Source organism: Leptosomus discolor, chromosome 22, assembly GCF_034619465.1.
Source record: "Leptosomus discolor isolate bLepDis1 chromosome 22, bLepDis1.hap2, whole genome shotgun sequence".
Classification (NCBI taxonomy): domain Eukaryota; kingdom Metazoa; phylum Chordata; class Aves; order Leptosomiformes; family Leptosomidae; genus Leptosomus; species Leptosomus discolor.
The window spans coordinates 1,007,955-1,029,746 of record NC_141412.1 but is presented as its reverse complement, the minus strand read 5'-3'; the positions used below and the strand labels follow the sequence as shown (position 1 = coordinate 1,029,746).

The following is a 21,792-nucleotide window of genomic DNA, read 5'->3' as shown; positions in this document are numbered from 1 at the left end:
ACCGAGGTGCCCTCCGGCTGGGAGGTGGGAAACAGAGCTGCTTCCTGCGCCCTTCCCGGCGTCTGGGAGGCTGCTCGGAGATCCCCGGCTCTCGGAGGCAGGGCCGGGTGTTCTGCCTTCCTACGGTGTTTGGCACGGCAGCCCTTCTGTGCAGGTTCTGTTTTTTTTTAAAAAAGCTTTTCCCGCTGTGCCGTTGGGTCGATAACCTCGCTCTTGCTTTCCCCTTCCACTAGGTTGCTATCAAGATAATTGATAAGACGCAGCTGGATGAAGAGAACCTGAAGAAGATATTTAGAGAAGTTCAGATCATGAAGATGCTTTGCCACCCGCATATCATCAGGCTGTACCAGGTAGGAGCACTCTGCCCTGGCTCTCCCGTCCCCCTGCACCACAGCTTGACGCTCCGTCGTGCTTCCTCTAGGGTTATCCCTCTGTTCCTCCTGTGTGAAATGCTGGGAAAGTCCTTTGTGTTCTCAAGGTCTCGGAGTACTTTGATTAAAGGGGGGGGGGGGGGGGGAAGGTGTGGCTAATCCTTCTCTTCTTCTGGGAGACCGCGGTTCTGCTGTGGGCTGGCCTCTTGCCATTTGCTTATGGCTATTGTGTGCTTTTCAGTTTTCCCACCTGAAACCGGTTGCAGGCTCCCCTTCTCGATTTCGGGGAGAGAGTAAGTCTCACCTGCTGGCAGGACTGAAAGGACGCGGCGGGGGCTCCCTGGCTGTCCTCCCCCTGCCCGGCTGCCCGCTGGCCCCGGGGACTCGCTGGTCTGCTCCGTGCTTTCCTAGAAGGGGATCGATAGGAGCGGCAGAGCCCCTTTTGAATAACATTTGCAGGCTTTTTCTCCGGGCCAGCGCCTTGCTGAAGTGTGAAACATCGTTTTGGAAGCTGTGGGGCAGGCAAAAGACTCCCACCCCGGGCCTTTCTGATGCCGGGGGCTTGAGCAGTGACTTACGGGCCAAGAGCGCTAAAAAAGCTCGGTGCAAGCTCTCCTCCGGTGCTTGCAATCCCAGTTCTGGGCAGCTGTGGGACGGAGGCTGCTTCCCAGCATTCCTGCCAGAGCTGAGCACTGCCTGCCCGGTTCACGCAGACCCACCTGCCCTGTGCTGCAGCGGTGCGCTTGCCGGGGGCTCGTGCTCACGGCCGCCTCCGGGGAAGCAGGGGGCTTCCCTCCGAGCCGCGGACGGAAGGTCAGCTCCGCTTCGGGCTGGCCCACGCGGTGAGAAAGGGCTGCCCAGCGCCCTGCGTCCTGCGGAGGCCTTGAGGGGCAGGAGGCTGAGGTCCCGGTGGGTGATGTCCCTGGGGGCCTGGCGCGGATGGCGGGCGTCGGAGCGTGAGAAGCTGCCGTCCTGGGGGCGGCGTGCCGGGCTCGCGCCCTTCTGCAACGCAGCGGTCGTGCCCGCACTTGAAGGGAGAAGTTGTGGTAACCCTCAGGAGTTCCCCAGAGCCGACTGTTCCAGCCCGGTCTGCTGCTGCTCTCTGCCTGCTAGATGCCAGGAGGGACTTGGACTCCAAAGAGTTAAAACGGAGTAGAGGTGCCAGGGGGGTTACTGTTTAACCGTGCGAGGGGCTGGCAGCAGAGCTGAGGTGCTGACAGCAGGCGCTGCAGGACTGCGGCGTTTTTGAGGTACTAAGGGAACGCTGCTTGGCAAACTGACTCCTCAAAGCTTGGGGTTTTTTTTTTTTCTCTTGAGCCGAACCCACCTTTTTCAACCTGTTTTATTCCCTCTCAAGTTTGTGGTATGATACGGAACAGGTGACGCTTGTGGCTCGGCCTTGCTGAGGTGAGAAGAGAGTCCGGCACCGCCGTGGCGGGCACGGCACCGCTCCCCGCGAGCCCTCGCTGCCGTTGCCCGCGCGGGGCCTGGCCCTTCCGGGAGTTCCCACCTGATGAATCGGGGGCCCTTGGCGCGTGGGGCTGCTGCAGCCCCGGGCAGTCTCCCAGGCGGCTGGAACAAGACGAGGCCGGGGGGGCGAATGCTGCGGGGAGGGCGGCAGGAGGGGGCGCGGGTGGAGCGGGGCGTTAGTTAACAGGCCAGCGCTCCCAACTGGCTGTTGGGCTCCTTCCCCGGTGCCTCTGGGCTCCTTCGCGTCGCCCTGCAAAGCCCGGGGGAGCGGCACTTCTCCCTGGAGGAAAGCGGTTAGGGGCGCTACGGGCGGCGGGGCGGCCGCCGGCCCGCGACGTGGCGGTGTGCCCACGGCAGCGCCCTTACCTGCCGCTTTTCTGTCCTTGCCTCCAGGTGATGGAGACGGAGAGGATGATTTATCTGGTGACGGAGTACGCTAGTGGAGGGGAGATATTCGGTAAGTACCGTTACCGCGTTCTTCAATCAGACAATGCGCGTGGTCGGCTCCGGTAAACGGGAAGTAGCTGCCGCGCTCCCGGTTGAGTTGAGAGATGCCCTTCAGCCTGACAGCTTTCCGTTGGCGGGGGGGGTAAAGAAATAAATGGTGCCTTCTTGATGGAAAAGTAACGTGTCCGTCACCTCTGCTGCCTCTTTGGGTTTAGTTGACGGGTGGCGCCGCTCCTCTCTCGCGCTGACTTTGGGATCAGAGGCGCGGGGAGTAGTCGTCCGGTCGGGTTTTCAAGCGTTGCTGGATGCTTGCTTCCCAGCCAGTTACGGGAGACTCGCTGGCGACAGCGCAAGTGCTGGGGGTCTGCGAGCCGCTCTCAAGGAAACAGGCAGTCCTGCGGTTCTGTCCTGTTTTGTTCTCAAAACCGTGCAATTTCTTATCTTTCGGTGGCTGGTGCTATCTTGGCTTGCCTTGGTTACGTCCATTTTAAACTCCGCCGTCTGCTGACGATGTCCTGGCTGAGCGCTCCTGACCACAGAGGCTGTTCTTTAAAGGGAAAAAGAGTATCTGTGCAGCACAACGGCAAGAACTGCCGGCCGATTTACTAATTTGTTCGTTTTGCTGCCGTGACCAATGGGAGGACTTGCAGAAATGGAGATTTACTTGTACGCTGGAATTGTGCGCCAGGTGACAGAGTCAGAGTTTGGCAAGATGGGGCTTCGCTAGCTGAGCCAACGTGAGCCTCGGAAAGGCGGGAGGACCCTTTGTGCTTGAAGCAAGCTGGCTGGGATCTGCTTGCGGGCCGTGTCCTTGTGAGGGCAGGCGCAGGCAGCCTGTCGGCTACGGGAAGTGCTCTCCTTCCGTCCTGCTCAGCCATCGCGGAAGAGTCGCTGGTGATGCGCTTTGCCGCAAGAGAGGCGGCGGCGGCGTGAAAGATGAAGCTCTTGGTGAAGCAAGAGAAGCCCCAGATTAAGGAAAATGAGACAACTTGAGCTGCAAAATGCTGGTTCCCAGTAGCTACAACCTAACACCAGCTCCTCAGTACCTTCGTGGGTGGCTGTCGTGCTGCCTTCTCGGCGTAGTCCGTGTCCTTTGCATTTCTCCCCTGAGAAGGTGAGGGCTGAAGGAAGCAGCAGGTAGCAGCTGGTGTGTGCAGAGCGTGGGTCGCCTGGTGGGAAACGTGGCTTCCTCCAGCTGGGTCTTCCCGTGGCTTCCTCGCGAGAGTCGTGGTGCTGGACGCTCGGCGGTTCCGGAGGCGCGCGAGACTCCCCGCACCTTGGGCAGCGGGGTCGCTCCAACGCCTGTGAGAGGTCTCTTGCGTGTGGCTCGCCACGGAGAAGTACAAAGCACTTTGCTTTTTCTCCCTCTTCTGTTGAATTTGGCAGAGACGGGCTCGTCTTTTTTTTTTTTTAAATCCAGAGCTATGCGCGAGCTCCTATACAAACTTGGAATGAATTCCCTTGGTTACAAAAATAGCCTCCTACATGAGCCGAAGTGAAAATGTAATTGCTTTCTGAAGTAGTTGACGCTGTAGTAAGTTCAGCTCGTTAGCATGGCTCATTTCCCTTCCGCCGCCCGGCGTTTCGTCCCCCTCGGTAGCTGGGCGCAGCCAGGGGTGCGGCGGCCGGGAGGTTGTTGCCCCCGCTCGCTGGTTCTGGGCGCTGTCGGGCACCGCACGCGGCCCCGCGCGGGTAGAGCAGAGAGCGGGGAGCTAAAGCCTCGGCCGCTTGTCAGCGGGGCTTCCGAGGGCTGGGATGGCCGCACGCCTGCAAACCCTGCGTGGGCAGGAACGTAGGGTGGAATTTTTACCCGGGGGACCGGTAGCTTGTCCAAACGGCCCCAGTTTAAGCCGGTCAGTGTTGGACGCTCGCCTTTCTTGTCCCTGGTTGGCCTGCGGGCTTTCCCGGCTTAGCGCCCAGGAGGGGCTCTGCAGCCTGTTTGCCCGGGTTTCCAGTAGAAGGGCTGGCGGCTCCTTTGGCGGCCAAGCTGTGCCGTTAAGTGTCTCCGATTCCTCTGCTCCTGGGAACGCCTTGGTAATCCACTCTGTCTGTGTCACGGTGCGTGGGGGTCGGGGAGAAGACCTGCCGCTGCTGTGGGCCTGAGCAGCCAAATGGAAATGGTTGTTCTTGGGCCCGTGCGCGTTTGGCGCGCGGTTGGCTTGCTGGTTTGCACGAATGAACGTCTCCCTTTAAACAGAGCGTGCGCTCTGCTCCGGGTCCCTCGGGTGTCCGTCCTTGGAGGTCACGCGGAATACAGTCGAAAAGTCCGGTTTGATTTCAGCTGTTTACTGTGAGTGCTGTAAACAGTCCGCAGCCCTCGTTGACGAGAATACGCGCACTTGGTTGATTAAGAAAGATTCTGCGAACGCTTGACAAAATTATGGCGTGGTTAACGTGGTTAGCGTGTCTGCTGTCTCTGCCCTGTCCCCCCCATCGCCTGCCTGCCCGCCCTGCGCTTTCGCAGCGTGAGCTGGCTGGACACGTCGCGCAGCGCGGTACCAGCCTCCAGAAGGTCAGGCTGCTTCCGAGCTCACAGGTCACCAAGTGCGCTGGAAAGGGGACTTAATCCGCCGTGGAGGAGGTGGGAAGCTTGAGCAGCCGTTTGCTTTCCAGACTGAAAGCCGCTTAAAAGCACGAGGAGTCTGTCCAGAGGCGAGAAGTGGAAACTTGCCTGTCAGCCCTGTCTCCGAACCCCAGGTAGGGTTTCAGCGTTTTTCACGCAGAGAGCAACATCAGGTGCTTCGTGGGAGTACGGAGAACTGCGACTGATGTTTTTAAGGGCTGCGAAATGAAATCACGTGTTCCTTCCTCTCCGGAGAACTCTCAGAGGAGCCACGCCGGACGCCTCTCCAGCTCCCGAAGAGCGCGCTGACGTGCCTCTGACCCAGCGGCCGGCCCGTGCTGCGGGGCTGGGTGCCCCCAAGACGAGCGCCCTGGCTCCCGGCGGAGCGGTCGCGTCATCTCTGCGACCGCCGCCGCGTGAGGGGTTCGTGCAGACTAAGCTTGCGATGGTTAATTTTGGCATACAGTTGCCCTTGGTGGTATGTGAAGTATTCTGTAGCTTCATTGTTTCTGTCCTTCCTCTGGAGCTTGTGCAGAAATGCCAGCCGTCTCCCAGTGCTGGGCCGACGTGCGGATTAAGTCCCCGCTCGCGGTTCTTCCCGAAAAGTGACACTTCACGCCGGACCTGTGAAGGCTTCTTGCGCAGCCCGAGCAGGACTGGGGGCGGCAGAGTTTTTCCTGCGGGAGGGGGCGTCTGGCAGGGCAGCCCCTGCGAGGAGCAGGACGCTGCGAGACGCGCGGGACCGACCAGCTCGTGCCCCTGCGGGGACAGCGAACCTGCTCTGGGCACGAACGCCCTCAGGAGGGGCCTGGAGGGATGCGCCGCCTGCAGTCGCCGCACCGGTTTCTTGCCTGCAGGAGGATCTCCGAGGCCCCTTCTAAAACTTGGGGGGATCGGAGCCTCGCGCTTTGCTTGCAGAGCTCGTGCTCCGTCGGCAGGCTGTGCTCCCGAACTCCAGTGGAGCAGGAGACGTGGATGGCGGTGACTTGTTCAGGAGCCGAGCTGCTCTGCTGGTCAGTGGTAGCGCTTCGCCTGGAGCAGGCCCTTGCTTAGCTCCGCTCCTCAGTCTCCCAGCTCCTCAGAGTGGGAAAAAAAAAAGAGTTTGGGCCGTGCAAGTGACTTCCTGAAATCCGATGGGGCGCTTCGGGGTACTCCATTTTGCTTCTCCCAGCCAGTGACTCGAGGGTCCTGTTGGAATTGGTGGTGCATTTCCTTCCCCAGCCCTGGTGCCGGTTTGCTCAGGGAATCAAGTTTCTCCGGTGAGCAGAGCTTCGTCGAGGAGGCCGCTGAAAACCGCCTCCACCCTGTTGCGCAACGCGAGCGGTCGGACGCAGAGAGGCGGGTGGCTGGGCAGTCACAAGCCAGCAGAACTGCCTCGACGGATCTTGGTAATTAGTATTTACTGCGAGTCAATTAGGTCGCAGGTATTTTAATTGACGGGTGACTGGGAAAAACACAACCACCTGATGAGAAACCTTCGGAAGGGATTTAGTTTTGTTATTGTCAGGAGCAGGTACCTCTCCCCAGCCCTCCGGTTTAAGGGAGGTTACGGAGTGGAACAAACCCCCCCCCAGCCTGGTCCTGGCCAGAAGTCTCCTGAGGTCAGCTCGACGGCCCCGCTGAGATGAAGCGGCCTCTTGAAACGGGCAAGGAGACAGCAAGCCCCCGGGGTGTGGCTTGCCTGGCGCTTCTGCTGACCCGCTCTGGAGGCCCTCCGGAGCCTTTCCCGCGAGTTGGGGAAGCTCGGGAGCCCTCCTGGCCCTGCGTGCGGCTGCTGGGGGCTCTCCCGGGTGCTTTTGGTGGCACGGTTCTCGGCTCCACGATCTTGCCAGCTGCCGTTCCTGCCTCTGTCTCTTGTTGGGCTCCATCGGGTTTGGCCGATTCGCTTGCAGCGTAGGGAGATGTGAGCGAGGGGTAAGAACTGTATTTCGTAGCGGAGCCGCCGCGCGCTTCGACTGCCACGCTTTTCCTGGCGGCGTTTTGGGGCCTGTTCTGCTGACGCTTCAGGGGAGGGGGATGCTTTTCCTCCTCCTTCCTCTGCCGCTTCTCCTGCCCCCGTCTCCTGCCCATCCGTCCCCGCGTGCGGGACTCCACGATGAGCGGCTTCCCTAAGTCTGGTGCTTCCAGGTTTTGGTGGCTTGCCCTCGGCCGGGCTGCTGCTGTACGCCTGCCTTCGCCATCTCCTGGAGACCTGTCCTCTCCGTGCGTGCGGCGCTGGCTTCCGAGGAAAGCCTGCCTGCCTGGCACCAAATGCTGCCTTTGGGTGGGAGCGTGGACTTTCAGCCAAGTGCTCTGGAGTTCTCAGGTTTCCGTAGTAGAGGCAAGCTCCGCTTCTACAGTGAAGCGCGTCGTGGAGCGTGGCAAGTACGGGTTCGCACCCGAACAGCAGCAGGTACCCAGAGCCTGGCTGTGGGCGTCGGGAGCCCCCCCGCACGTGTCCCGAGGCGCGTGCGAGGACTTTCCTTCGCTGCGTGGCGGAGGCCGAAGCTGTTCCGTGACGTTGTGCCTCAGGACCGAGCGGCGGCGTTTGTAACGGGAGCTGCTGGGCCTCGGGAGCGTCCCGGCTGGCTTCGGGTGCGCCGCGTGGGAGGGCGGGGGGCGGCGGCGGGGGTGCGGGCTGCTGCCGCGGAGCTGGCGCCAGCTGCGGCGCCGAGCGGGGTTCCGCGCCGGTCTGCTCGCGAGCGGCTTTCCCTCGGAAGAGGGCTGGTGTTCGGGACCGTCTGGTGCGTGGGCTGGAGGAGCCGGCTGTCCCTGTGGCTGGCCGGGACTGCAGGGGTTGCAGCCGGAGTTGTCTCTGGCGAGGCCTGTGAGAGCGAAGGCAAGTTTCCTGCGCGAAACCGGAGGGAAGGGATGGCCCGTGGCCACGAACCTGCCCCTCTCTCTGTCGAGGGGGCACGGTGCGGCGCCTGGGATTTGACTGAGGGAAAAGGCTGGAAAAGCTTTATCTTTACGTATTGATGTAAAAGAAGGTTTTAAAGCGTTTAGGCTTCTCACAAAACAGTTCTCGCTTTCCATCCGGCCCCCTTAGCTCTGCTCTGAATAGCAGAAGGTTTGTAATGTTTCAGCCTGTCACTTGGAGACAGCCCAGGTGAGGGCTGGCGGGGCCGCAGCGTGCCCGAGCCCCTTCCCGTGTAGCTTCAGCCGTCACCCCGTCCGGTGTGGGAAGCGGGAAGACCCGCTGGTCGTTCCCCATCGCCGTCGTGCCGCGTCGCCCGCCGCGAGCGCGCGAGGAGCCCCTGTGTGGGCAGAGCTCCCGGGGTCGATGATAACCGCTCTGTTCTTGGCTTCGTCCCCTACAGATCACTTGGTGGCCCACGGCCGGATGGCGGAGAAGGAAGCCCGGAGAAAGTTCAAGCAAATCGTGGCTGCTGTCAACTTCTGTCACTGTCGTAATATAGTCCACAGAGATCTGAAGGCAGAAAATCTGCTCCTGGATGCGAACCTTAACATCAAAATAGCAGGTGAGCTAAGGCGAGCGGTGCGGGAGGAAGGCAGCTGCTTTCAGAAGTCCGTCCGCGGAGGCACTGGCTGCTTCCAGGTATTCAGCAAGAAGGAAGCGCAGCGCAGCTAAAGGAAGCTTTGGATTTCTGTGTGGCCCGCTGCCCGGAGCTGAAACTGCCAGGTTGCAGCCAGGAGATTGATGTGTCCCTGCAGAGTCCCTTACCGTCGGTTCCCGGTGTTTGGCTGGGCCGTGGGGACTTCGGCTGCCGCCGGCCCTGGCAGAGAGCTCGCGCCCCGGCCCGCCCTGCCGCCGGCCCGCGTGTCCGTGCGGCCGCGCCTCGGCTGCTGGCGCGCCGGCTGGGCTTGGCTCAGTGCGACGGCTTTGCGGATTAGGTAGCGACGGATTGAAACAAGAGGATTGAACGCTGCCCTCGTCGTCTCGTCTCGCGGCCTTGGGAATCGGAAGAGCTCCTACTGGCCGTCGAATTCTGCTGGAGCCTAAGGCGTAGCTGGGCGGGTTTGGAAAGCCCTTTGTTAATAGACTTCCTGGGAGAGCTCGTGGGCTTTTGCAGGGCTTTGTAGCGTGATTGATAAAAGGAAAAAGTGCTTAGGGCCACAAAACTTTGCAGTCTGAGCAACTTCGGTACTACCCTTCTAGCTTGATACCGTCTTGGAGAGGGGAAGCACTCCTGTTTGCTGTTCTCTTACGTGCCATCCGTGGGTGTTAGCGGTCAAGGTTTGACCTGTAGTGAAATGATCAGTAATTCCCTAGGTTTCTCTCATCCTCGCTTTGCGAGGAGGGAGTGGGGAAGGAAAAGAGAGGAGCGAAGGCCTTTATGAAACTTCCTCCGGAGGCTTGATGGCGTCAGCCGTGGCCTCCTTGGCACAGGGTCGGTGACCTGCTGCTCCTCGCCCTGGGCGTGGACGATGGGCGAGAGACGGGTCGCGGGTGCGGTGCGAGTGCTCCCGTGGGTGAGGCGGGTCCGTGGGGCCAGCAAGAGGCCGGCCAGCCGAGAGCTCGCCCTTCCCCGCGCCGCGGGGCGTGCGGGCACCGAGGCACGTACCGGCAGCACAGTACCAGCCCCCCGCGCCGAAGGAGGGCGGCCGCCCGCGCCGGGCGCCGCCGCTGCGCGGGGCAGGGCAGGGCAGGGAGCTGGTGGCAGGTCCCGGAGCTGGGAGGGGAAGGGCTGCTCGGGAGGTCTTGGTGAGCGGCGCTCTCTGGTATCTGGCTGGGGCGAAGAGACGCGCTAATGATGCGAGGCCACCTTGCGTTCGCGGGGTAAAGTCTGACCCGTGCGCAGCGGGGAGGGTGCCTAGCGAATGAGGAGAAAGGAAGGAGGCAGAATCTGAGGTGGGAGCTGGAACACGGCTGCGTTTCCTAAAGAAGCGCCCGCCTGAGCGTGCCGCCAGGCGCTGCGCGCGTCTGAAAAAGCGTGGAAACTCGTTTTGTTTTGGGTTTTTTTTAATCTAAGGGAGTTGGAAACTATTTTCCTTCCAAATCTCTGCTCCCAGAGTGGACTCTAGAAGACAGTTCCCACTGTCCCTGGTGGTGGCAGTGTTTTACTTGGCAGGGAGATGGGGTAGCGCTTTGAAAAGTAGCCTGGAAAAGCTGATTTATGGTATAGAATTTTCCAAGTGCTAAGTCTTGTCCCTGTAGCTCGTCAGTTGCAACTTGACGCCAGCTCTTCCATTGTTTCGAGAGCAGAAGAAGCCGCGATAGCAACGGCCCTCTCCCGCGCCAGACCTCCCGGGATAAATGCTGCAGAGGTGCACGCAGCCCTGCCGCGCAGGGTGGGCGGTCAGCCAGACCTCCGCCGCTCGGCCCCTTGGCCGTGTCCCGCGCAAACCCCTTCGGCGGCACACCGGACCTTCGGCTGGCGGGAGCTCTAGGTGCGTCCCGCGTGTCCTCGGAAGGCTCCGCTTGGGAGGTCTGGTCGCCTGGCGTCTGCCCAGCAGCAGCTACGCAGGTAGCCCGAGGGGTGCGGCGAGCCGGGGTGTCGCGCCAGACGCCCAGAGCCGAGGCTGGGGCTGCAGCTTTGGGGTTCCTCCGGCTCCCGTGCCTTCAGTGACGTGCGCCGCGCCGTCGGCTCCTGGAGCTTCCCGGGCTCCCTCCGGTGCGGGTTTCGTGGCGCGTCGCCGCCGACCCCCGTCGGCCGCTTCGCGCCCCGACCGACGCGGCGGCAGCGAGGCGGGCGCAGCCGTCCTGCGGCGGGTCCGTGCCGCCGCCTCGCTCGGTTGCGACTGCCGGCGCGCTGGTGGGCTTTGGGGCGCTGGGATCGCCTGCAGCCCCGCTGCTTTTCCCGAGGCAGCAAGGCGCGGGCGCTGTCGCCCTCGCTCTCGCTGCTCCCGCGGCCGCCTCTTCCCCAGCGCGCCTTCCCGAGGGCTGAGCCAGTAGCTTCTGGCACCGCGTTCGCTTGTGCTCCCAGGCGGAGGGTTCAGCCAGGAGTTGAGACGATTGCGAAATACCCCGGCCTTCCTGGGGTATGCTTTCCGAGAGGAATCCGATCTGTGCGTCGCTTTGCGCTCCTTCGCGGGAGCCTGCTCGCTCTTTCGCCTTCTGAGGACAAGAGTCCCCGTTGTGCAGATCCGAAAGCCGCCTCCCTGAAGCTCTGCTCTGAGGAAACCTGAGGGGCTGGGCCCGCTTCTTGGCGGAGAGAGATGTCTCTTGGGTATTTTCCCTGTATCACAGCGTTAACTTTTACCTTGCGCTTTAAAAATGCCCTTGTCCCTCTGCCTCTGCTTGTGGAACGAGACCTGGTTGCTCCCTGGGGATCTGGATTGATACGTCTCCTTGGACTGGGGTGACTTGTCATCGTTTTGGGGTTGGTTGGTTGGTTTGTTTGTTTGTTTAAGTTGTAGCGCGCTTTGGTTGGTTGGTTTAGGCTTTGTGGTGGTGCTTGTTTGCTTTGGGGATTTCAAATCCGCCCCCCTTTTCGGGGAGCTTTCGGAAATCCTGCTGTTTTCCCCGGCCTTGACCTCGGTTCGTGCAGCAGCGCAGGTGGGTTCTGGGAGCTGCTTCCAGCCTTTGAGCAGCGCTTCGTGCAAGACGGAGCCATCTGGCTCCAGCTCCCCGCGGAGACGAGCGGCGTGACTCACCCGCAGCCCGGAAGGCGCTGGGCAGAGCAGCAGCGCTCCGCGGGGAGAGGTTTTTCATCCCGAAATCCGGGCAGCTGGGGGGTGACCGCGGGGGCGCCAGGACCTGCCGGTTGAACACCGGCGTGCTGGCGGCGCCGTCTCTGCCCCCCTCGGCCGGCTCTCCTCGGAGAGGCTCGGCGGGGTTGCCGTCCGTCTCTGCCCGCCTCCGAAAGGAGCTGGGAACCCGTGGGCTGGTCCCGCCCGATGCGAGAGGGGTGAAGTTCTGTGCTGCCGGCGCTTCCGCAGGAGCGCCCCGCGCTGGGTTCTCTGCACGAGCGTCGACCGCCTCCGCCTTGAGAATTCTGCCCCCGCGGAGGGATGGGGAGGAGGGAGGGGGGCTGTGCCCTCCCGGAGCTGCGCTCGGCGCTCTGCTGAGTTCTGCAGAGGCTGTTGGAAGGAGGAGAGGAGAGGAGAGTCGCCTGAAAGGAGGCCAGGCAGGATCCTGTGAAAGTCCTTGCCTTTTCAAAGAGACATAAGCAGGTAAAAACGGAGAGGAATTTCAAGACGAATGTGTATTTCAAGAAAGGAGAAGAGAGCGTTTGTCCTTTTGCATCTCCAGTGTTCCTTACCATTTGTAAACATGCGTTAAAACACGCTTTTTTTTTTTGGCCAAATTCTCCTTGCACAACGTTGGGATCTTGTGTTTCCCTGGCAGGGGGGCTGCTGGCTGTGCGTTACCCCGGACAGGCTGCCGTTCTGACCCCCGACAGAGTCAAAAATTAAGCTTAAGCTCTTTATAAGAGATTTTTACTCTCTGCAGCCGTGCTGTGTATTTTTGTCACAACGCTCTTTGGCTTAATCCGTTAGATTTTGCAAACCGAGTGCTTCTGGCCCTCCTTGGGTTTCCAGCGTGGCTCCCTCGAGCCCGCCGCGAGGACCCGCTGGCGGTGCCAGCGCCGGGGAAAAGGTCCTTGTTGCTGCGGGTCCCTGTCCGCGTGCGTTAGTGTCACCCGCCCTCCTGCTGGGGCACCTCTAGCGGGAAGGCAGGCGCAGCAGTTTGGAGGACACCTCGCTCAGGGGCCCTGGGGGCGCCTCTCCGGGACTGCGTGGCTGCCCTTGTTCAGCGGGGGCGAGAAAGGGAGGAATTGTTAGCGAAGATTCTTTCTTTCTGTACGAAAAAGCTTGTGCCTCTTGAATCCAGCTGCGTGCCGGGGGGCGGCAGGTTAATTAGCAGGGAATGCCGTTGGTGCCCCCGTAAGCTGACGGCTGGCTGCCCGTAAGGTTAAGCCCTCTCTTTTAATTTCTCTTTCAGATTTTATTATTTGCTGTTGGCTGGTTTGATTCTGGTTGGTTTGTAGAGCTGCCCGCCGTAACCAAAGTCGCCAGCCCCCGTCGTGCTTTCTGGGACGCCCCAGTTCCCCGCGCTTTTCCCCTTGGTCCGCATTCCGCCCTTGCTGGCGGCTGCCCCGGCCCTAACCAAGTCGTGAAACGTGCCGGCGGAGCAGCCGAAGGTTGGACGTAACCCCCGAGATCGGTGTGGGCTTTCTTGAATGTACGGTGGGGGCCTCGTTCCAAGCGACCAGCCCGACTCGCAGCGGCTCCCGTCCGCCCGGTGCCCGTGCATCAGCCGTCCGTTACGTGGCCGCCCGCCTCGGCACGGTCCTTAAGCGCCGCTGGGTCTGGACGCGGATCAAATCCCTCTAACCACTTCTCTCTGTTCTTTCAGATTTCGGGTTCAGCAACATCTTCACGCCTGGTCAGCTGCTGAAAACCTGGTGTGGGAGTCCTCCCTATGCTGCTCCCGAGCTCTTTGAGGGAAAGGAGTACGATGGGCCCAAGGTGGACATCTGGGTACGCGCTGAGCCTCTGCCTCTCTCTCTCTCCGTCTCTTTCTCTCCGTGCGTTTGGCTTGGCTTCCTGAGCACAGAGTACATGTCTCAGAGACAAGGCCCTGAAAGGGCAAAAAGGTGTTTTCCGAAGAAACGCTTAGAAAACTTATCCTGGCTGCTATGTCGCCGGTTTTCTTTATTGGGTGCTAAAAATATTGGTTGCCCAGAGATGCGTTTTAATTCGGCTTCCCAAAACCACGGTTGGCCTCGCCGCTGGTGAGCGGCAGAGTCCCTCCCGCGGTAGGGCTGGACCTGGCGGGGCTGAAGGAGGCAGCTTCAAGTGCTGCTCCGTGAGGCCCGTGCCGAGAGCAGGCTGGCGCGGAGACGCGGGGCGGGCTCCTCCGTGGCGCGGCCGCCCTGCCCTCCCGCGCCGCCTCGGTCCCCGCTGCCCTGCCTCTCCTCCCTGAGCGGTGCCGGCCGGGCCGGGTGGGCGGCAGGGAAGGGTGGCGGGGCGCCGTTTGGGACGGCGGCGTTGGGTCGGCCGGAGCCGTTCATCTGGGCCCGCGGGGTGGCCGGGGCCTCCTGTGGCGGCGCTGGGCTGCCTCGGGCAGGCGGGGCTGTGGGTTTCCTGATCCGGGGGCTTCTGAGGCTCCAAAGGCAGTTTGAAGGAGGAATTGAGCTGGCCTGGGACCGAGATGTCACCAAGGCCTGTCCCACCGGGACTGGCTTTTTTTCCTCTGTATTGCTGCGTTGTTGGATTTAAACACTCGCGGTGGCGAGCTGCAGCCTCCCGGTCCCTCACGCCGCTGACGCGACCTTTGCTTGGACGCAGAGCCTCGGCGTGGTGCTGTACGTGCTGGTCTGCGGCGCCCTGCCCTTCGACGGGAGCACGCTGCAGAACCTGCGGGCCAGGGTGCTCAGCGGGAAGTTTCGCATTCCCTTTTTCATGTCCACAGGTAAGGGGCGCGGGCAGCGCGGCGCGCCGGTTCCCTGGCGAGTGCAGCAGGGCCCTCGGTTCGTGCGCCCGTGAAGTGGCCTGCCAGGGTGGTGCTTTGTAACAGAAGCTGAAACCGGGTCCGAGTCCGGCGTTTGGAAACCAAAACACTCTTATTTTGAGTCTCGGCTGCCACGTGTAGAGCTATGCCAAACGCTACCAAACACGCGCTCTTCCTAAGTGTTGGGAGATGTGAAAGCTAAAAACGGAGTAGCGATTCAGCACTGCAGAGGCTTTCCCTATACCTGTTTTAGGCAAGAAGCTTTTTACGGCGTCGTGGCACGTGAATTTCGAGCCACAGCCCCCTCTGAGGTGAACGTCTGTGGCCTGTTTCTGCACAAATGCTTCTGAATTCTTTAGTAATGAATCTTGGCTTTGACAAGCGCGTTCAGTTCTCAGATAAAGCCGACTTCGCTTAAGAACAAAGTCGTACGGTTGCCCGCGCTCGGGTTAAGGAGGAATTTTGCATGGGCTGCGTGGGGTTCCCCAGCTGAGAGCTTCCTTGCCTGCAGCCTGACTTGGGGCAGAGCTTCTCCTCATGCTCCAAACGCTCGCTAAAACGCGTGGCGTGTTCAAAGCAAGCTTAGCTCCCACCCCACGTGGGGGAGAGCCTCAGCAGCTCCCCCGCGGCAACAGCCCACGTGTAACACGGCGCAGAAATACCGCTCACAGCCCGCTGCTCCCGAGCGGGGCACGTTCAGGGCAGGCTTGGCCCTTCAACCCCCAAAACCAGTCGTGCCCCCTGGCCGGTGCCGGCAGGGTGGGGAGGGACAAGGGTGAGTGTGCGCCGCCTCGGGGCTCCGGCAAACGGCGCAGGGGCCCGGTGGCCTGGGTGGCTTCCTCCCTTCCTAGCCGAGGGAATCGAGCCGCCTGCGGGCGAGGGGCGCGTCGCAGGGCTGGGCGGGTGCGGAGGAGAAGCCGGAGGAGAAGCGACGTTTCCGCTGCGCGCGGCTTCCTGCGGAGGAGGGGAGACGCGCGGCCCCCCGCAGCCCCCCGCGGGTCACCCACCCTCCTTTCCCCCGCAGAATGCGAGCATCTCATCCGCCACATGCTCGTCCTGGACCCCAGCAAGCGGCTCTCCATGGAGCAGATCTGCAAACACAAGTGGATGAAGCTCGGGGAGGCCGACGCGGAGTTCGACAGGGTGAGAAGCCGAGGCGAGCCGGGGGGGGCGAGGGGGGGCTCTGCTCGGTGCCTGCTGACGGGCCCCGCAGTGCTGCAACAGCCGCTGAGCTCCGCGTCTGTCCTCCCGCAGCTGATCGCCGAGTGCCAGCACCTGAAGACCGAGAGGCAGCTGGAGCCGCTGAACGAGGACGTGCTGCTGGCCATGGCGGACATGGGGCTGGACAAGGAGCGCACCGTGCAGGTAGGACGCCGCAGCTGGCGCCCGCGCCCTGCCCTGCCCTGCCCTGCCCTGCCCTGCCCTGCCCTGCCCTGCCCGGTGGAGGCCAAACGGCCGCGGTTGGTGCCTGCCGCCCCCGGGAGCTGGGCCGCCTCGGCGCGGGGCGGAGCGGGTTGTACCGCCTGAGAAAACGAACTGACCGCCGGTTTTTTTCCCCCCCTCTTTCAGTCACTAAGAGCCGACGCTTACGATCACTACAGTGCGATCTACAGCCTGCTCTGCGACCGGCTGAAGAGACACAAGAATCTGCGCATTGCGGCGTCCCCGAGTGTACCGCGGACCATGCCCTTCCCGGCCTCTGCCAACATCCAGGTAGATGCTGCTCCTCCGGCCCTGGAAGGGCAGCCGGCCCCTCACCGGCTAAACGCGGGGTGTCCTCGTCCTGGCAGGAGCGTCAAAACGTTCCTCGTCTGAGGACTTCGCGTGTGCTTGGGGTGTCGTAGTCCCGAGGTTAGGAACAGCTTCGTCGCTGGCTGTGGACGTAGCCAGTACCCTTCGGGCGAAGGCTTGTGTTAGCGTGGTGCCCGCGGGGGAGGCGGCGTGAGGGCGGCTCGCTGGGAGCCGGCGTCTACGGACCAGGGCTGCTGCGCGGGGCCGCTTCCTCGGGTCGTGCCGCTGCCCAAGGGACGACTCTTTGCTCTGAGAGCCCAAGTCAGCAGGGAGGCAGAAGGGACGCGGACCCTGCCTGAGCGGAAGGGAGGAGGGGGGAAGCAGCGAGGCAACCCCTTGGGAATTCAGAATAAACAGATCTTCAGTGGCTCCGGGGTGACCTCCCTGTTCCCAAGGGCCTCGGTCTGTGCCCTGGTGTAAATGCCGCGGTGTGTGTGAAGGGCTTGTAAGAGGAGCGACCTTCGTGTCTTCTGACTTTGATCTCTCTGCTCAGCAGACAGAGCAGACAGGCAACGCCATGAGCATCAATGTGCCCCAAGTCCAGCTCATCAACCCCGAAAACCAGATTGTGGAGGTGAGGTACCCCCCGCCGTGACCCCGGCAGGTTCTTTTCCCAGGCTGGTGTGGGAGCCTTTCGCTTGATCCTCACGTTGTGTTTCCACACCTCCGTTGTTTTCCCTGCTCAGACTGACGGCACAATGAACTTGGACAGTGACGAAGGGGAAGAGCCGTCACCCGAAGCTCTGGTCCGTTACCTCTCGATGAGAAGGCACACAGTCGGAGTGGCTGACCCACGGTTAGTGCTGGGCTCCAGCGCCCTGAGGGAGCACTGAGGGAGCCTGAGCATTTACTCGTTCGGAGATGTCACAGATTGATTCGCGTGCTGCGTTGGCAGATGAGAGGCTCACGCCTTGAGGGGACTTCTGGGCGCTGCGGTGTGTGGGAATCGGTGCCTTTTGGGCTGGCCGCGGTCTCCGGTTTCTGGGCTGGCAAATACACCTCACAGCCTGCCCTTCGGCCCCGGGCCTGTGCCTCCCTCTAGCCGGACCAGGAGGCGATAAGCACGTGGATCTGTGTCGCGGCCGGTATCAAACCTTTGGTTTCCTGCTCCTGCCCTGCGTGGCTGGGAGTGACTTCTACAGACTTGGGTTTTGCTCGGTGGAGGAAGAAGTGCAAGGTGTCTTTTTGGCAAGGGTGTTCTCTTGAACGTCCTAGTCCCGTTGCACAGCCTGGTTAGCGTTTCAGCTGAGCTCTTCCTCCTCTTCTTCCCGATCAGCTCAGCGTAAGCTACAGTGGTGCTCGCTGGTGCGCGAGCCAGTTTCCCGCCGAAGCCGCACTGCGGCGGCGTCCTCGGTGAGGTTTGTGCGTGAGGTGCCATCGAGGGCACCGCAGGGAGCGAGGTCTGGCTTGGAGGGCAAGAAGGGACAAACGAAAACCCCAGAGGGGCTTGGCTACTCTCTGCGGCCGTTCTCCAGGGCCTTAAGAAGCCTTTAGAGCGCCCCGGGCCCGTGGGCGGTTCCCTTCCCTTCCCGCCGCCGCTAACGCACCTCTCTGTCCCTGTGGTTGCGCAGGACGGAAGTGATGGAAGATCTGCAGAAGCTCCTGCCCGGCTTCCCGCGCGTCACGCCTCAGGCTCCGTTCCTGCAGGTGACCCCGAACGTGAACTTCATGCACAACGTGCTGCCTAGGCAGAACCTGCAGCCCACGGGCCAGCTGGAGTACAAGGTACTGGCCAGTGCCCGTGCTCCCCGCGGCAGCCTGGGCCCCACCAGCAGGCGGGCGGGGGGTGCTCCCGCTTGCTCGCTCTCTTTGCCGGTTCCTTACGCTCCCTGAGCTGCAGGATTTACCCTCTTGCTGCCTCTTGAGGCGTGATTCCAGCTGGTTCCTTAAGCAGCTGAAGAAGGAAAGGACGCCGCAGCGTGACAGGAGTTAGTGGGCTGGGGGGAGACAGGGCTGTGCCGCCTGGCTGTGCAGCCGCAGGTCGCGGCCTGCCTGCCTGGCGGCCAAGGCTGAGCACGGGGGGGGGGGGGGGGTCGAACGCTGCTTTCCCACCGGCACGGCCCCCCCCTCTGCCCCCCGCCGGCTCCGAGGTGTGGGCGCGGTGCCTCCGCCTCCCGTCAAGCCCTGGAGGCTCCTCTCCTCTCGTGCCGCTGGCTGGTGACCGCGGGGCCCGGGGGTGGGCAGGATCCGGCACGGGGTCGGTAACTGCACCCTCTGTGCTTCCCAGGAGCAGTCGCTGCTGCAGCCCCCCACCCTGCAGCTGCTGAACGGCATGGGCCCGCTGGGCCGCAGGGCGTCGGACGGCGGAGCCAACATCCAGCTGCACGCGCAGCAGCTGCTGAAGCGTCCTCGCGGTCCCTCTCCGCTCGTCACTATGACGCCAGTGAGTAGCGGAAGGGAGGAGGAGGAGGACCGGTGGCGTGCTTAGAAATAGCTTCTCCCGCAGGCAGCGGCGGCGCCTGCGGGTCCTGGCGCCGGAGGGGCAGGCTCGGGCTGCAGCGCGCGGCGGGCGCCGCGGGGAGGGTGCCGCTGGCTGCCGAGGGCTCCCCGCTCCCGAGCGGCGGGGGGCTCTGTCCCCGTGGCGGGCCGTGCCTGGGCTCCCCTGTGGCTGGCAGCGGAGCTGGGGTGCTCCTCCCTGGAGCGGGCAAAGTGCCTGGGAACTTGTTGGGTGGCGAAGGCTCGTTTGGGGAGGTCGGGCGCCCGCTGTGCGAGCGGGACCACGCCGCCTGCTTTCTGGCACCCATGGCTTCCCTTCTCTCTGCAGGCTGTCCCGGCTGTCACCCCCGTGGATGAGGAGAGCTCCGATGGGGAGCCGGACCAGGAAGCTGTGCAGAGGTAACTCCCAGTCCGTTAACGTTCCCCTCGCTCCCTCCGAGAGGCTCACCCCGTGGTGAGCCACCTCATCGCAGGCAACGATGTTGGTTACAGCGAAGGCTCGACGTGGCTCTCCTTCCTGGGGGTGTTGATTGCCGTAGGCGCTTACTCCTCTGACACTGCTAGCTGCTTCCAAAGCTGGATTCCCCCCGAAACGGGTAGCTAATTGAGCAGTAGGTGCTCCAGAAACTCCGAGGCTGCTACACTCCTTTGCTTAGTGCGCGCCAGCATGCAATCCACACTAACCCGCAAGATGAGTGCGAAGTGATTCACCCCTCCCTGCTGAGAGACGGAGGCGGGAAGATCTCGTCCGTGGCCTTGGGTGTCGGTGCAGCTTTTGTATCAAGACGTGCAGTAAACATCCAACTCTGATGCCTTAAAGAAAGTGAGCTCGCTGGAAATCTGGGTACCTCTGGCTTCTAGTTTTAGCCGTAGGCCTTCAAATAGTCTGCTCCAAGAAGGGAAGGATTGTTAGATGGCGGGCTGGCAACTTCTGTTCTCTTTGTCTGCTCCAAACACGTACTGGGAAGCGGGTAGGGTATGCTTGTACTTCCTCAATCCGTGAAAACACTAACCGTGGCCTTGCTAACACTTTCTTAGTAGCTTCTGCGTAGTTTCTTCTCTGCTAACCAGCTGGTGCACTACACGTGGTGGGTGCGGTTACGGAGTGCTCCTGCTTCTTACCTCAGGCTTGGAAAGCTTTCTGGTTTCTAGTTCCCCCCCACACCCCGTTTGTACAGGCCACCACCTCGAGTAAGGTAGCATTTCCTCAGGGGCCGTGCTCGGGAGAAGGGTTCAAAGCGGGGGGCGGCCGCAGGCAGAGAAACACGGGGGCGGGTGGAGGTCGTGCTCCAGAGCCTTTGCCAGCTCTCCTCCTTCCCGTGCTCCAGAGCGAAGCGGGGACCTGAACAGTGGGCGCGCGCGGTGACTCCTTTCGCCCGCCCCAGCTGAGAAGGCGGTCAAAGCCGCCGCACGCGCGAGGCCTCCCGTCCAGCCCTGCCCTCGAGCTGACCCAGAGCGCGTCTCGCGTGTCCTGCGTAGCGTTACGCCTGGGTCTTCCCCGCCCTCGTCTCGGTGCTCACTCTCACGGTACTTTCCGGCCTCGTGAGCCGTCCGCCCGCCGAGCCGCGGTGCCGGGCAGGTCCGTGCTCGCGCCGCGCCCCGGCGGCGAGGCGGCCCGCTGGAGGAGGGCAGGCCGAGTTGCAGCAGCGCAGCCGGTGGAGAGCAGGCACCTCCCGGCGCTGCAGGCTGCCTGCGGCCCCTGCTGAGCTGCCGCACCCTGCCTGCGCGCGCTCCTCCCTGGCGGGGCTCGGGGACGCGGGCTCGGCGCGCGGCCGTGCTGCCCAGCCGGCCGCTGGAAGGGGCGCTTCGGGGCCCCTGGTCTCCCCCGGCTGCCCCTCGGGTGGCGGACGGTCTTTCTGACCGTGCGGATTGGATAAGGCTGGTTTTTTTTGGCAAGGGGCTGCGGGCACGCCTTACCTGGGGACGTTGTCACCCCCCCCCCCCCCATTCGAAAACCCAAGGCTTCAGTTGAGCCTGCGAGGCAGAGCATCAGCCCAGCTGGCAGCGTTTTGCGACCCCCGTGCAGTGCTCTGTGGGCTGCGAGCCCCTGAAGCGCTCACATCCCGCCGAAGGGCAGGTCTCCTTGGACCCACAGGTCGCCTTGCTGCTCTGGACAGGGCTGCCCTCAGTCCTCTCGTGCCACGTGGGCTGCTTCCACCCGATGGCCCAGAAGGAGCCCCGTCCAGGTGGCGTGTTCACTCGCTCTCCACCCCCTGGTGTTGCAACGTGTCAGCAGTCATCAGAGGAGAGGGGTAAACAGCACGAACAGTCAGGGACAGATGCAAATATTTAGCTTCTCGGAACGCTGCTCCGAACGCTCCGTAGGCAGCCGCTAGCGGAGCAGTTTTTTTGCCCTTCTTAATCTGACCTTGAAAACAGAGCGTAGCTTTTTTTTTCCTCTGTTCCAGGGAACAGTCACATCTCCTTTGAGCTTTGGGAAACTTTCTTCCGCCCGAGGTGCTGTTAGAGCTCACGATTGGATTGTTCCCTGGAGGTCTGAAATAAAATGATCTTAGCAAACCGCAGCTGTAAAGCTCTTCGGGAAACTTTCCCCGTCTGCCTCAAACGATTCTTAAACAGCTAATGGCACGGGCTTTGGCAAGTTACCCCGGCGCTAAGTACTCTTCATTCTGTTCACTTGCTGTCTTCTGCCCGAGCGGCTTCCCGAGGTGGCGAGGAGAGGCAGGGCTGGGAGCGGGCGGCAGCGCGGTCGCTTGCCGCTCCTCCGCGCTCCGCCCGTCGAAGTGGCAGGGAGCCTTAGCAGGGGAGAGGCGTGAGGGTGCGCGTTCCCCGCCAGGGGCCCTGGCGTCCCTGGCCCAGGGCGCTCCGTCGCGGTTACCGCTGCTGGCTCGCAAGAGGAGAAGGAGCCAAGTTCATAACGGGGCGTTCATCCTGCCTGGCCTGGGTGGGCTGAGCACCAGCCCCCCCCCCCCCCCCCCGCCCCCCGGCTCGTCACAAGCCGGGGCATCCTGGGCGCGTGCCGCTGCGTTGCCTTTTCGGGCCCCCTGCCCCCAGCTGCTCCGAGCGGGGCCGCAGCCAGAGCGAGCGGTTCGGCGCAGCGGCCGGCAGAGCTGCCTGGCCCCTCGTTCGGCAGCACCTCTTGCCCGAGCAGGGGCTCCCCGCTCGGCCCTGGCGCTGCCCCGCTCGCCAGAGGCTCTGCCGGAGCGCCGCGGCCTCTCGGCTCCGGCGCAGCGGGCGCCTTGCAGCTGCTGCCCCCGGGCTCGGGCGCTAGAGGAAGGCTCCATTTCCCTCGCATCCATCCTCGGGCCGTTCCCCGCTCCCTGGACAGTGGAGCAGGGACTAGATGGCGCACTTGGACCGGGCTGGGTGGCAGCCCTTCCTCGCCCGGGCGCCCTTCCTCACGCTCCTCGGGC

At 62.7% G+C, this 21,792-nt stretch overlaps 1 protein-coding gene across 3 annotated transcripts in view; it reads left to right on the top strand.

Moving 5' to 3' along the window:
• SIK3 (SIK family kinase 3) overlaps positions 1–21,792 on the top strand; it is a 78,033-nt gene that overhangs the window by 43,002 nt on the left and 13,239 nt on the right. For 2 of the 3 annotated variants that reach the window (XM_086476988.1, XM_086476985.1), the window contains exons 2-14: positions 234–350; positions 2,235–2,298; positions 8,151–8,312; positions 13,094–13,218; positions 14,029–14,152; positions 15,216–15,334; positions 15,446–15,556; positions 15,761–15,904; positions 16,479–16,556; positions 16,669–16,778; positions 17,554–17,707; positions 18,210–18,365; positions 18,747–18,817. In XM_086476988.1, coding sequence (XP_086333114.1) covers positions 309–350; positions 2,235–2,298; positions 8,151–8,312; positions 13,094–13,218; positions 14,029–14,152; positions 15,216–15,334; positions 15,446–15,556; positions 15,761–15,904; positions 16,479–16,556; positions 16,669–16,778; positions 17,554–17,707; positions 18,210–18,365; positions 18,747–18,817 — 1,460 coding nt within the window. In that variant the 5' untranslated portion in view covers positions 234–308. Of the gene's footprint in view, positions 1–233; positions 351–2,234; positions 2,299–8,150; positions 8,313–13,093; positions 13,219–14,028; positions 14,153–15,215; positions 15,335–15,445; positions 15,557–15,760; positions 15,905–16,475; positions 16,557–16,668; positions 16,779–17,553; positions 17,708–18,209; positions 18,366–18,746; positions 18,818–21,792 lie in introns of all 3 variants that reach the window. The other variant, XM_086476986.1, reaches the window with a different exon arrangement.